This window comes from Limulus polyphemus, unplaced genomic scaffold (assembly GCF_000517525.1).
Source record: "Limulus polyphemus unplaced genomic scaffold, Limulus_polyphemus-2.1.2 Scaffold230, whole genome shotgun sequence".
NCBI lineage: Eukaryota > Metazoa > Arthropoda > Merostomata > Xiphosura > Limulidae > Limulus > Limulus polyphemus.
In genome coordinates, this window is record NW_013665840.1 from 531,016 (window position 1) to 547,133 (window position 16,118).

Here is a 16,118-nt window from a genome sequence, read left to right on the forward strand (position 1 = left end):
GCAGTAAGAAAGGAAGCAGTAAGGGTATTGATAACTGCCAGCTCCATCAAACGAGTCCAAAAAGAAGGTTGGGCCCAACTGAGATTAGTGTTGAACAAAACACCCAAATGGATAAGACATTGGGTAGGAGCAAGGAAGGATTTCTCCAACTTGATCAACCAACCAATTCGAGCCACCTCCAAAAGAAGCACATGAGTGTGTTAATCAGACTCCAGTTCAGAATGAACCAATAGAAGCCAGTTATCCATATAATGATGGAAGCACAACCTTCGAGTGTGCATAAGTCCAGCAAAAACCTTGTTTACCCAAAAGACATATGGTGTTGTTGCAAGCCCAAAAGGAAGAGCAGAAAATTGATAAACCACCCAGTGATAAAGAAACTGAAGGTAGCATCTCAACTGTCTTGATATGGGAACATGAAGATAAGCATTTGAGAAATCAACCTTGGTCATCCATAAACCCAAAGAAAAAGTCCACCTGAAAGTGAGAAACAACTCAATGGTAAAATGAGGTAGCAATAAGAAGCAATTGAGGCATGACAGATCTATCACATGCCACCACTTTCGGTTTTCTTGGGGACAACAAACACACTAAAATATACCCTCGGAGAAGGGTGAACTACAGGTTTACTGGTATGTTTGGAGAGAAGATCTTGTACTGCCTCATACAGATGCTGAAATTTGGTAGGATCCTGAGACAACAGAAAGAAAATGAGTATCTGATACAATAAAGGAAAGGAAAAGAAATGGTTGACAAGTCCCTCTGATAAAACCTGAAGGACCTATAGATCCCTGACAAAGTCTCGCTACAGATGAACAAACCAGGAAAAACGAGCCTCCACCAGACCTGAAATCACAGGGTAGTCACTGATACTGCTGGTGGCATGACACTCTGCATTGAAGAAAACAAAGATAAGAAGATCCCCATGTGGAACAGGTAAGGGTTAGGAAGAATTAGGATGGGGAACAGAAATAGGGGATGGTCGAGGCTCCGTGTGAGACAAATGACCAACTAACAAGGAAAGTGTCAACTGCTGTCTCAGAGATTCCACCCGAGATGCCAAAGTCGCTAAAAGATCTCCAAACACTAACCAATGGAGAAAAGGGGTGAGGTGTAAGTCCTGAAGATAAGGAGATGACAATGTGGGACAAAACTGTGTCTCTCCGCAAAAGATCCCAACAACAAAGGAACCACATGTGTAAAGATTGGTTGGTGTTTTATGGCACAAAGCAATGAGGCTATCTCCAAACAACCGGTAGAAACAGTAAAAGTAAGTTATAGTAAAATGTAAAAATACAGCGAGTTAAAACCAAAACATGTCCAAAGTTCAGATAAAAGATTTATATACAATTAAAAAGGTCAATTGTTAGTAAAAAATAAAAATACAATCAAGTTGGACAGTGTCACCATCGCCAATGACACTGTCCAACATCAGGGGTAAACTCTTATAAAACACATGACAGCACGACAGTAAAATGTGGGCTATTGTGAGTTGAGTGTCACAAAGGCTACACATCGGTGGGTTATTACCAGATAAAAGAAAATGAGTTAAAAAACTGTGACCAATGTGTAGCTGTGCCAGGACAACTTCCTCCTTCCAATCCTTACAGAAGCAAGACGGTCAAAGAGCAACAGAAGGTTTATTCTGAAAAAGCATGTTATGACGTTGCTCACCCCAAGTCGACTGCCAACTGGCATGAAGACATGCCTTGAAGACAGGACCATAGTCCATGTATGGGGCAGGCATGGCTGTGACGGTGCCAGAGCAGACAGACTTAGCTGTGGTGTCATCGAACTCATTCCCAGGAATACCAACATGGCCAGGTATACAGAAAAACTGGATGGAAACAGAAGATAGAGAAAAATGGGCCAGTCATTGTTGAATATAGACGAGAATAGGGTGAGAACTAATGTTCAGCGATTCCAGGGCCACTAGAGAGCTAAGAGAATCAGTGTAAATAGTACAATCACTGTACTGTATAGCTTCTACATGATCCAGAGCAAGAGAAATAGCATACAACTCGGCAGTGAACACAGAAACTGTAGAGGGGATCCTGCGAGCAACTACCGAGCCACAGCAAACCATGGCAGAGCCTACAGAGTCACCTGATTTTGAACCATCCGTGTAAATAGAAAGAGAAGAATGGATCAAAAGATGTTTAGCAAAAAGAAGATTGTACTTCCAATCGGGAATATCCACCTTCCTCAGATGACTCAAGGAAAGGTTACAGGCAGGGAAGGTAATAAGCCATGGCGGAATGGGCTGATCATTGGGGACAGCGATATCATCCAATGCAAGACCCAAATGAGCCAGTTGTGCCCAGATATGAAGGCCAAAGGGAGGAATTGCAGACCATCTGTTCTGAAAGAGCATGGCCCACCAAGGAAGAAAGACAGAATCCCAGGTGGTATGCCGTGGTAAGGATTGAAGCTTGGTAGCATATTGTAGAAAAAGTTACAAATGACAGAGGTGAAGAGGAGGTTCGTGGGACTCAGTGTACAAACTCTGGACTGGAGAAGTGCAGAGCCAAAGCCCCAGATGGTGAACGGAGTCCAACATCTTCAAGGCCCGAGGTCTTGGCAGAACCACAGACTAAAGACCCATAATCCAGTTTGGTTCAAATCATGGCACAATATATCCTGAGCATCGATCTGCTCCCCAAGAGGTGGAAGAGAGGACACGGAGGATGTTCAGAGCCCTTGCACACTTTACACATAGCTGCTTGATGTGGGGAATGAAGGTAAGCTTATGGTTAAAGATAAGCCCCAAGAACTTTGCCTCAGGGACTACACGAATAACAACATCGCTGAGACAGAGCTCGGGATCGCATGTAGAGACCCCATTAAAGAAAAAAATGCATACAAACGGTTTTGGAAAAAGAAAATGTAAAACCGTTTGCAGTGGTCTACGTCAACAAGCATTTGAAGGCAGTCTGAAACTGCCGCTCAATAATCCTCATATTTGACGACTGACACAAGATGTGGAAGTCATCGACATAGGGCCCATTTGCAACAGTTGGAGGAAGGTGAGTAGTGATAATGACACTCAAGATACAGCCCTGAGGGACTCCAAGTTCCTGTGGAAAGGAACGGGAAAGAGTTGAACCCACATGGACTCAGAATCGTATGTCCAGTAAAAAGTTCTGAATAAAAATGGGTAAATGGCCACGCAACCCATAGGAGTGGAGGTCCTGCAAAATGCCATACCTCCACATAGTGTCATAAGGATTCTTGAGATCAAAGAACACACAAACAAGATGTTCTTTTTTGAGGAAAACTTCCCCGATTGACGTTTCAAGTCGAATCAGATGGTCCATGGTGGAGTGCTGTCAATGGAACCCACACTGGGTGGGTGAGAGGAGCGTGTTCGATTCGAGGAACCAAACAAGACAAGGTTTAACCATCCTCTCTAAAACCTTACAAAGACAACTATTCAAAGCAATGGGACGATAATTAGAAGGAATCTTGGAATCCTTCATAGGTTTAGAGAAAGGGAGGACAATAGCCTGGTGCCAAGCATAAGGAAAAACATGCTCCTGCCACATCTGGTTAAAAATTACCAGAAGAATAGCAAGAGAAGCAAGAGAAAGATGGTACAGCATCTCATAATGAACATCATCAGGTCTGATCGATGTACTACTAGACCAATGAAGAGCAAATTTGAGTTCCACCAGTGTAAAGAGGCGATTATAGTCATAGAGATGATCGGCCCAAAAGGAAAGAGGTTATCGCTTTGCCCGAGACTTGATGGCCAAGAAGGCAGGGGAAGAAACAGAAGTGCTAGAAGCACAAGAAAACATCCGAGAACATAAGCAATGCTCTGGACATCAGCAACTTCCTGGCCATTGGAGAACAAGATGGAAAGGGGATGGGAAGCATCACTCCCAGTGACTTTTCGAATCTTGTCCCATACGGTTTTGGAACTGGTGGTAGAAGAGATGCAAGAAGTGAGCTTAATCCAAGTCTCCTTTTGGCTTTGATGTCGAACCTGCAGAGCATGGGCATGGGCCTGCTGATAAACAATGAAGTTAGAAAGAGAGGGATACCATCGGATGGTATCCCGGGCCCGTATTTGAGCCTTCCATGCCTCCTGGCAGCCAGGTCTCCACCATGGACGAGGATACCATGGAAAACACGTCGAGGTCTTAGGAATAAAGTGAGCAGCAGCCTGGACAATACAGTCAGTCACTGCAACCACACAGTCGTCTATTGATGGCAGACATACAATGGCAGGATCAAGTTTGGAGAGAGAGAGGTGAAAGAGGGCCAGTCAGGCTGGTCCAACTTCCACCATGGCACTCGAGTCGGGTGGCATCGACCATGGCCAGCCTCTCTCAAAACGACAAGAAAATGATCACTGTCACGTGGGTCACTGTCGACCATCCAAGAAAAGTGGAAGAAAAGTGAAGAGGAGCAGATCGAAAGATCAATGGCAGTAAAAGACTGAGAAGGTGCATGAAAATAAGTATAAGATCCAGTATTGAAGAGAGAAAGGTTGTGATCCAAGAGCATATGCTCTATGGAACGACTCCTCCCATCAATATCAGCAACACCCCAGAGGGGGTTGTGTCCATTAAAGTCTCGCAGAATTAAAAAGGGAGATGGCAACAGGTCAACGAAAGCATCAAGGTCCAATTGATTATAAGTCTCCTCAGGAGACAGGTAGAGAGAACAGGTAGAGTGATGGTATGACCCAAGGGAACACGGATGTCTACAGCCTCCAAGGGTGTATTGAGGGACATAGATAAGGAGGGCATATGCTGGTCGACCAGCAGTGCCACGCCTCCATGCACTCGTCCATTACCCAACCTGTCATCTGGTACAAAGAAAACTGCCGAAAGGTGACTGTATTGGTAGGTTTCAGAAATGTTTCCTGTAAGGAGAGACACATGGGATGATAGGAGTCGATCAAGGTCTTAATGTCATGAAGATTAGAACGAAAACCTCGACAATTCCACTGTATCAAAGTGGCCATTTTTATGTGGGTGGAGGAGAACAGGGTAGAGAACCTTTCAGTTTATGACCATGCTATTTTTCTTTACTAGAAGAAGGTTGATCGACCTCCATGGATTCTACCCTTGATCGAGCAGGCAGATCTCTGTCATAAGACTGTGAATCCAATGACTGAGGACGTGATCGAATGATCATCCTGCATTTAGGGGCCAAAGAAGGACCCAAGCAGACACCGGAGGCTGGTGCTCGAGGAGGTGGACCCAGGCAATCACTGGAAAGAGTAGTGGAGACAGAGATTGGAGTATGGAACAATAGCTTTCGAGCCTCAGGGTAAGAAATGTTGTTAACAGTCTTCAAACGCTGTACCTCTTTCTCCTCCACCCACTTAGGGCAAGACCTAAAGTAAGAGGGGTGGGAACCATTACAATTAATTCAGGGAGGGTCCAGTTTGCACTCGTAAGCGTTGTGGTCCTTGCCACCACAATGAAGACACGTCACAGAACCATGACAATATGTCTTCAAATGATCGAACTGCTGGCACTGGAAACATCGGAGAGGGTTGGGAATATAGGGCCGTACCTTACAATTGAAATAACCCACTTTAACAGTGGCAGGTGGACGTGGCAATGAAAACGTCAAAATGACAACAAAGGTCGGCACCATAATACCATTTAGATGAGTGGTGATTTGACAAACTGCTGAAACTCGTTGGCTGGAGAAACCAGCAAGGATCTCTGACTCAGGGATAGACTTTAAGTTCTTCTTGGCAATAACTCCTCACGAGGAATTCAAAGAAGTGTGGGGAGTAACCTCAATGGGTATATCCCCAATGGCCTTTGAATTCATGAGGAGTTCATTTAACTGACTTTGGAATGAAATAACACCACAATGAAATAATATTATGGAAAATTATAGATTTTAAATTAGAAAATAAATGCTACAAAAATTCAAATTCGATTTTAAAGAGCACTAAATAAAATGTCTGAACACGAGCATTGCCAAACATGAAGTGATAGTTAGGCAGAATAGCATAGAGGAAGTCACATGAGTCGTGTGTGTGGGTCACGTCTATTGATGGAGTTTTGTCGCATGCATGAATTGGTTAATCCATGTGAACCGAGGGGCATGTAGGAGTGAAAGGCTTGTGGTGTACAAAATATTTTTGCAAACAGAGGGCAGCACTGAATGAAAATAACTATGTACATGAGCAGAAGTAAGGTACCTGGTTGGAAAGTAGTCTGAATTTTAAAGGCTGTCTCAACAATACACCTGTCTAAAAACTTATTAAATGTATTCAAAAGCTTTAAATATATTTTTAAAGTTCCATCTACTTTCCCTCCACCACATTATTTCCAACTTTAGATATGTTTAGTAAAACTGAAGATATATCTAACACCTAAATAACAGTGTATTATTTCTAATTCATAACAGTTTGATAGTGAAAAAGTGAAAACCTGCAAGGTGTAGAAACAAATAAATGTTTATAATAATGAAAAACAGTTAATGTCAGTGTAATTAGAGGTGGATGATTATAGAAATTTTATAATAAATTAATTATCAGGATCATTAATCGATTGCATACAACTAATCAACTATTCTCACATGATAATAGGATAGTTGGAATAAATGAAAATAGTAATAACTGGAAACACAAATTTTAATTATCTGATATTTTTTGTAAGTTATGGAACTAACTGAATCAGCTGAACAACGTAGTATCAATTAAAATTAATGATGGTAAATCATAATGTATAATGAAGTATTCTTTCCTAATAGTTGAATAAGTCAGTTTGAATAAAATGGACACTCTACTAATAGTACATTATTGATCAATAACTATATTGGTGCAAATTAGTAAGGGTAGGCATAAAAAAGCCATTATATGCAAAATAAACTTAGCAGTATATTATTGTATATGTCACGAATAATTATAAAAATAGTATAATAAAAATGACATGATTATAGCATAAATCACTCTTTATATTTGTTATACTTTATATGTATGTACCTACTGTGAAGTTAATTCTCAGAAACCAGTACCCATTGCTGGTTCAGATGTTTTGTGGTCAGGAATTATCACCTTATTTCCTGTTCTGATTGTCCCCTCTTTGCCTCTCATGAAGTCATGTAAGAATTACTGAGCCATGTATCAACAGGAAGTGCATGTTTGTTACAAGAAATAGCTGTTCAGGTTTGAAATATGAATATATGGACTACTGACTGAATTTACCATTGTGAAGACTTATCTAAATAATTGTGAATAATCCAGGTTGTCAATAACTGGACTAATGAGGGTCCACTGTATTACCATTACTGGATGGTTGGAATATTTAAAAACTGTTATAACTGGAAACTCTAATTTCAATTAATTGATTATTTTCATAACATTAACTGATTCAATCATAAATTCAACCATTTGATTATTTTACGTGATATTAATCAATGCCTATAGATGATTGATAACATTTTATAATCAAGTTAATTGTCCTGTTCTAAGTGTAATATTGAATATTTTTGTTTAAAAGAAGATTGTGAGGACTTAATACAAATCATAATTTGATACAGTATGCTTTGAAACAATCAGAAAAATTAATATAATAGGTTCTGTCTGTAATGCTGCATAAAAAAATCAAAAAGAAATCAAGAGAAAGGTTTATTGACAAATGTTTCATAATATTAAAAATAGTTATTATATAAATCAACTCTTTTTTTTAAGAAGCTCCTTAAAGATATTGTAATAACCAGCACTTCTTTTGAACTCTGTAAATGTTATTGTGTTAACCAGAACTTCCTTTGAAACTCCATGAAGTTACTGTACTAATTAAAACTTCTTTACAAATTCTATGAAGTTACTTTACTAATCAGCACTTCTTTACAAACTTTATATAGTTACTGTACTAATCAAAATTTCTTCACAACTCTCTGTAATTATTGCATTAACCAACACTTCTTTATGAATGCCATGAAGTTACTATATTAACCAGAAGTTTGAGAAATTCAATTAATTTACTGTATTAACCAGCAATTCTTTACAAAGTTATTACGTTAACCAACATATCTTTACAAACTTCATGAATTTATTGTACTAACTAGAACTTCTTTATATAAACTTCAAAAAGACATTGTTCAAATCAAGTCTTCTTTAACAATCTTCATAGCTGTTTTACTAACTACTGATTTCTTCCAAACTCCATGAAGCTATTGCACTAACTAATGATTCCTACCAATATAAAGTTATTGTATTAACGCAGTGCTTCTTTACAAACCATTCTTTAGCAAGCTTCATAGTTATTTTACTAACCAACTCTTCTTTGAGACGTTGATATTTTTCTGCTTCCTCCTTTTCAAGTCGAGCTTCTTTTTTCTCTGCAGCAATTCCTTTCTTCTTCTGGTATGTGAACTGTGTGTCTTCTTCTGCTTTCATCATTTCAGTTCTTAGTTGTTCATATTCCTCTTTATGCTCGACTGAGCTGAAATAATTTACTGAAGCAAATGAGTTACTGGTCAATTAAATGGTAATAAATGTAAAAACAATATTACAAACACATATATTTAGAACATTTAATAAAATGACAGATGTTTAGACAAAAAATCAGAGCATATATTCAAACATAAAGAAATAATTTAACGTAAAAATTAGCTGTCTAAAAATGTAATAATGCTAACCGAGAAATTTCCTCAAATAAGCCTGTTCGCTCCTTAGGATTCTTCATGGCAATAGACTCAACGGCACCTTGAAACACCAGAAAGTTCTTGGCTTTAACATTTATGCCAAGAGTCTCCAGTTTGCTAGCATATTCTTGATGGCTTACAACCTACAAAAGAATTAAAAATGTATAGTTATGATAAAATAAACACAAGAAACAAAAATTACTAGTTCTCACTAACACACAGAAAAAGATTTGCAAAGCTTTAATTTTAGATACAGAGTACCATAACATATGATAATTAAATCTTTTTAATACTTTAAAAACAATATTAGTAGATCTCTCTCTGTTAATCATTTATTACATTCAACAGTTTGTCAGCAAAATCTCAGAAAAAGAATCAGAGATATTAAAATACTTGCTTTATAGAATGCAAATGGTTGTAAAAATTAGTATATTGAGACAAGTGGTAATGTGTAATAAGCATCCTTCTAAAATCATAATGGAATTACATATGGAGTACAGTTTGTTTTGAATTCACACAAAGCTACATGAGGGCTATCTGTGCCAGCCGTCCCTAATTTAGCAGTGATAGACTAGAAAGAAGGCAGCTAGTCATCACCACCCACTGCCAACTCTTGGGCTACTCTTTTACCAATGAATAGCAGGATTGACCATCGCATTATAATACCCCCATGGCTGAATGGGCAAACATGTTTGGTGGGACAGGGATTTGAACCTATGACCCCCAGATTGCGAGTCAAGCGGCCTAACCACCTGGCCATGTTGGACCGTATGGAGTACATACAGACTGGAATACAACTATAGACAACAGGCAAAACTACATTTCAGATAAATTTAAATAGACTATGGACTAAGTATTGGAATAACATTATACACAAGAAGAGTGAAATACTGGTTTCCTAATTTCCTGAAAGTGGAGACCATGAGACAAGATTTATCATGCAAGAATCATGATAATGAGTTAAAATACAATGGACAAAAATTAGAAAAGTTTAGAAATTACCTGTTTTTAATTAAAGATATGCATATTCTTAAAAAGAAACAGATACAGAGAAGAAGTAACTTAACTAGTTTACTAAGGAAATAAAGGAGAAAATCATAGATAAACAGCATAAATTTAAGACATTTAAACTGACAGATACAATGAATGATCTACCAAAATATAAGGATGTTAGAATTTGGTTAAGAAATAAGAAATGGCTTATGAGAAACAGCTGACTGACACTGTTTAAACTAATAGAATGTTTTACTTTTAAATATAATAAAGGTAAGTAAAATATGAAAATGAGAACTGGGACCTTAACAGGATGCTAATGGTAAGGTTTGTGTTGAGAGGCTGAGCCTTTAACAGTTTTTTTTGCTTCTTTTTTCAGAAGAGAGCATATATGTAATATTTCTGACTTTTAGCATTCTACGGAAAATATAGGAACTCACCTGAATCATGTAGATATTACTAATTTGCTGGGAATTAAAAAATAGGGAAAACATCATTGCAGCTAATGGAAACCAGATAGATCTATGTGCACTCTGATATATTCAAGGCTATTTACTGCTAGGATGATCTGTAAACCCAATATGATAAAAATTACACACCAGTTAACATACAAACTGGTTATTTCATGAAATATTGAGGAAATATTTGTGCAAATCAGTTCTTACTAGGACAACTTACTGACAAGTTATATACAAACTGAATCTTTCAGAATAACAAAACAAATTTAGAAAAAATTATGTAAGTGTTGACAGACTGTACATTTGACATTCCCCCAGTCCTGGTTTCCTAACTCAAAAATAAGCAGCTAGGGATTGTTTTTAAGCTGGATGTTTCTAAATTGATGGGTAAGTGATAAAATAATATGGGAAGGACAAGAAACCAGAACTAAATTATTTGGGGGGGGGGGGGGTAAAAAAAAGCTTAGCAAATCATTTAGTGGAATATGATATCATAAATGAAAGCCAACATGGATTCACTAAAGGGAGATCCTGTCTCACTGATCTATTAGCTTTTTTTTAGTTTTCAGCTTTGTGGTAAGGTTTACTTTAATTTTTATTTTGTTCCATTTTATTTTTTAGTTTGCTAGCCTTTTCTTTGGCTGTTGGAGTATTTCTGTTTGTTTGAAGTGTGTCATAGCGTAAGAAAGTGATTGTAGAGGGACACAATCCAGAATTCAACACTGACATTCAGCATCGCCACATCCTGTTCCTACAGCCAAATTTTGTGATTGTTGACTTCTGGTGTGGCTTCACTGTTGGCTCAGTGACCCAAAAAAGGAATGTTGAAATTAAAAAATTCAATAAGCCAGCTTCTATAAGGGATAATACAGTTATGACAGATGACTTAACAGTATGTGGGGGTCGAGGCATACTAACACCTGAATGCAACTGGTCCCCAAAATGACTCACAGGAACCCCAATATCTGGAGAGGGAGGAAACACTAAATACTGATCCAAGGGCTCGTCACTGAGAAGGACAGGAGTAGAATTATAGGAAACAGGAGATAAGGATAACACATAACATACCTGATTGATTAAGTCTAGAAATTGGGAAGGAGGCCTAGGCACATCCCCCAAAATGACACACAAGTGTGATGCATAAGCAGGAGGGGAAACAGGTTATCCAAATCCTCAAAGTTATGTTCAGGCAAACCCTCACATGGTACATGAGGACGATCATCAGGTGACTTACAAGACTGCATAAAAGGAGCTAACTCCCTATGAACCAGAGCCTTTACTTCCTGAGCAGATAATGCTTGCTCAGATGCCATTGAACTGGCTGAAAAATCAGCTGTAGTAGTGACAGTAGCTGTGATAGATGCCACATGGAATTGTGAGTGCTTTACCAGTGGAGTTAACTTGGAAAAAATTTTTCTCCAACTTTTTTTCTTCTGAAACTGTAGTTAAAAACAAGTATGCATGGCCTAATAAGCACCAGTAAACTTTGTCAATGAAGAAAAGTTTTATTCAGAAGACATGAGTGAAAACATGTCCTAACAGTCAGACTGCAAACCAAGAAGTGATTACAGGCTGCACAGAAGAGATGGTGCTAGTGAAGATGGGAGTTGTGTTGCACTGCTATTGGTGGATGGTTGATGTATGATTGTTTGCATGATAGCATGCATTCTCACATGAATATGTGTGAAGGTAGGTGGGAGTATCAAGTCTAGTGGTGAGCAAAAATTTGTGCATATCGAGGGCAGTATAAGTGGAGAATAGCTATTTGTAAGAGGAGATAAGATATTGTTCTGGAATGAAAAAATTAACTTTCAAAAAAATATCCCATTAACAAGTTCTGCAAAAACAGGTACCACTGATAAAAATAAATCAACTTTATTCCTCAGAAGTTAATGGTCAACCATTAACAAATGTAGATACTGACCTCACCACTGAAGGAGGCATATGAATTAATAATTATAAGTATTCAAAACCTTTAAGAAATCAAAAAGTCCCAAATTGTAGTAGTGTCTGACTTAATAATCCCTCAACATCGAAGAACGGTCCTGACCAAGTTCCAAATCCAAGTTTCGATGTCCACAAGTTAAGAGAAGAAGGATATATGTTTTAGGGGACAGATACAACAAGGAACATGAGGAAAATGGTTCAAATAGAGGTAAAGTAAGGGTATGGAGGACCACATTAATGTCCCAATCCAGAAGGGAAGGATGCCTGGGGCAGGGTCGATGTATCCAGAAGGAATGCATCGCATGGTAAGAAGATAAGAAGTAAAAACCCTACAGTATTGGGAAAAAAGGAAGGTATGGGATAGGGCCACCCAATAACCAGAAAGCAAGGAGACCAAAGACTACTGTCGAAGAGCCAGGTGAGAAATTCTGTCGGCCTTGTTTGTAAACCAACAGTGGAAGACTTTCAACTTGCATTGGTATACTTTCATGGAAGATGGCCATATGAAACTAGCTAACAAGGAAGCGTCTCAACATGTCAAACCAGATCGTCACAAAAGCCAAGTGTGAAGACACAGGATGTGGAGGTTGGGATGTGGAACATGGGATCGAGGTTGACAATGAAGGGAGGGAGAAAGTGAAAGAGGGACAGGTGGTGATAGGAGTAGATGTTATAACCTTGGAAATCAAGGTTGAGCTGGCCAATAGGGAGCAATCAAAAGGACCTAACAAGGGGTGGAGTGGAAAGAGAAATCACCAGATGAAGCAATCAAATGGGAGGGTACACATTAAGATATCTGTGTCACCAATCTTGGCTGAAGTCATTGATGGCCAAAAACCTGTGGATGCATTACAGGTGACCAAAAAAGGGCATCTTGGTATTGAGTGGCTTTCAGGTGGGGAGAACCTCACCATTGGCAAAGATCCCTGAAAATGAGTGAAGCTAATGCCCACTCCATTGGATATACCTGGTCTGGGCATGAAAAAGATCCACGACAAGATTGAAAGCACCCAGCACATAACAGGCTATAAGATAATTGTGATGTTCTTGGGCCGAGTATAATAGATCCAACATCTGAAAACATAGCTCTCTGGACTGGGTTCACCCTTGGTGGTTGATATGTCCCATCACCACAGAATTGTCTGAATGAACCATCACCATACAATGATGGGCGAGAAGAAGGAAGTAATGCAATTCCCAATCCTGCAAGAAGTTTGAGAACATGGATATGCAAGACAGTTTCATTCACAGACCAATGGCCTGAAGCTTCCTGATGATAGAAACATGTCCCCATCTTTGAAAAGATGCATCTGTGAAAAGATGTAGATCCAGATGTGGGATGGGAAATAGTATACCCACCGACATATGGGCTTTGTCCAGTCAGCATTGCAGATCATCTTCCAGGAAGTAGGAAGGGAAATGGGGTGCAAAGAGGATCCCAAGCAAGGTTCCATCATTCGTGAAGCACCCACTAAAGGGATCTCATATGGGAATGACTAAGAGAGACCAGTGCAGTCATGGAGGACCACATCCCCAAAAGCAATAGAACCTCATAAGTAGTAAAGTGACTGAGCTGAGAGAGCATGGGGAACCAAAAGTTCCACAGAATGAAGATGTGAAGGAGAAGACTGATATTCGTGTCAAAAACGACCCCCAAATGGACTAGATATTGAGCGGGTTGAAGGAATGACTTCTCCAATTTGATCAACCAGCCCATCAGAGTATGAGTGGCTGATTCCTGCTCAAAATGAGCCCGTTCCCAGAGCACAAAGATGACGTGCAATAGCCCAGACTATATGACAAAACACATAAGGAGTTGAAGCAAGTCCAAATGAGCAAACTGAAGGTAAGTACAAACCAATGTGCAATTGGGATGTGAAGGTAAGGGAGGGAGACATCCATTTTCATCATCCACAACCATGGGGGAAAATACCATTTCAGGGTAAGAAAAAACTTCATGGTGAACTGGAGAGTATGAGGAAGCAGTTGAGGCGAGATATACCAATGACCAGCTACAAATCTACGGTTTTCTTGGGGACAACAAAAAGACAGGAATAAATACCCCTGGAAGGATGGTGAACCAGTTTGATTGCCTGCTGCAAAAGTAATTCATGAACTGCTTCAGATATGTGCTGGCAGGTTACGAGATCTCAAGTAGGAGGGAAGAAAATGAGGCAATGAGAAACAAGAGGTGGGGAATGAAACTGTATTCTTCTGACAGAACCCATATCATCCACTGATCATAGATGAAGAGATGTCAGGGAGGAAGAAACCCACCAAGCTCCTACTGGACCCAAACCCACAGGGTAGTCATCAGTACTGGTGGCGACAGGGGTTAGGTCATTAAGGAAATTGATGAGAGGAAGTACCCCAATTATAAAGATCAGGTAAGGGTTGGGATCATGAAGTATGGGAAACAGGAATAGGTGCTTATGAGGCTCTTATCAGGCTATAAAAATCATAAGGGTGGATTACTGGTGGACCCAAAGCTCGATAGTTTCCAGGACTGTATCAAAGACATAATGTTTCAAAAAAAGGTGCAAGACATAGATCCCTGAGATATATTGAGGGTAAATTGACCAGAGCCAAAACTGCATCACAACCTATAAGGTCCCAACAATAAAAAAACCACGTATGTGATGCCAGAGCCAAAGACGAAATGTGGGCTAAAGTGGAGGAGAGAAGTTTATGGGTATCTGCAGAAAACCTCTCAGAATTTCTGTGGAGACCCTCCGATTGGGGATGTATGGAAGAAAGATACGATAAGAGGTTGGTTAGGGTAAGACATGGCAAGAATATTGACCATGTGTAAGACTAACACTAGATTCGAGAGCCACTTCACCCCTCCCCAAATAGGTAACAATGAACCTAACAACTGCTGATCTAAAAACGGATAGTAATGATGGTAAGAAAGGGCAAACTGATTAGAAGTCCTCAGGGGTGTGGCATGCTGATCTTCTCACTTAACTCTTTCAGCATGGGCTCTGTCCCTTGTAACCATTTTATTTTGTTATAGTTTTCATACTATAACTTTTATATCAGTAAGCGAATGTTAACGAAATTTGGCAGATTATCAGTAAACATTATAACGCTTTCATATACAAAATATTTTTTTTATTAAGTCTTAAGGTTTGTAAAGCAATGTTTTCTCATGTCTTTTTTCTTTTTGCATATTGCCTATCTACCATGCAAAGTAATACTCATTTTAAGATTAAAAGTACTTTTATGCATAGAAAAAAATTTGAAATTTCAGATGCAAAATATTTATAATGTCCAGATAGTTATCAAACGTTTTTAAAAACAAACTTTATATTTTATCTGTTATTTTCAGTAATCTCTATACAGGTTCGGTAGATTTGACAGATCTCGCAACCATCATAAAAATTAGGAAATAAATATAAATTATGCCTCTTTCATTCTAGAATGAGCATAAATTATAACATGAAAACATACATGTTTAGACTAAATACATTAAATCTCAATACATTATACATTTATATTTATTTATTATTTTTATTATATTGACCATGCTTGGCTAGAAATACAGAAGTTACAATGACACTGCTCAAGTGCACTCATGTTACATATCAAATAACATAAAACTGACCTTTGGTTTATACAAAGTAACTTGTCTTGGCTGTGTTTTAGTAGACTAGTATTTTGTAAAATACAGTCAAATTTCAATTATTAAAAATTGTATATGTATACAGATTATTGCTAATTTGATATAAGTTCTTAAACTTAGTTTTCTTAAAACATAAAACAGTAAATAAAGAAGTAAAGCAAACAATTATCTCTTCTAGTTATGACCTTTGTACTCGGTTGCTGCTTGATGTAGGTTGCGAAGACATAAAATTTTGTACATGGAGGATATGAAACAAAATATTTTTTTTAGGTTTTTATATATATATATACTTTTGAATAACTAAAAAATCATAAATTACTACATCAATACCATAGAATTCCACTATAATTTATCAAGCTTAAGTAACTAAGATGTATTTTAGTCTAAAAAATATGAAATTTCGAGTCAGACTAAAGACACAACCTACCTCCTCGAAATCTTGGTTTGAAAGAACGAGATGGCATCTTAAC

General features: G+C 38.4%; 1 protein-coding gene across 7 annotated transcripts in view; it reads right to left on the reverse strand.

Annotated features, from left to right (window-relative positions):
• Positions 1-16,118, reverse strand: part of LOC106478602 (structural maintenance of chromosomes protein 1A-like) — a 160,082-nt gene that overhangs the window by 105,414 nt on the left and 38,550 nt on the right. For 5 of the 7 annotated variants that reach the window (XM_022382210.1, XM_022382209.1, XM_013939157.2 and 2 more), the window contains 2 exons: positions 8,620-8,768; positions 8,255-8,423 (listed from right to left, as the gene is read on the reverse strand). In XM_022382210.1, the coding sequence (XP_022237918.1) occupies positions 8,255-8,423; positions 8,620-8,768 (318 nt within the window). Of the gene's footprint in view, positions 1-8,254; positions 8,437-8,619; positions 8,769-10,058; positions 10,117-16,118 lie in introns of those variants that run through there. The other 2 variants (XM_022382211.1, XM_022382213.1) reach the window with 2 other exon arrangements.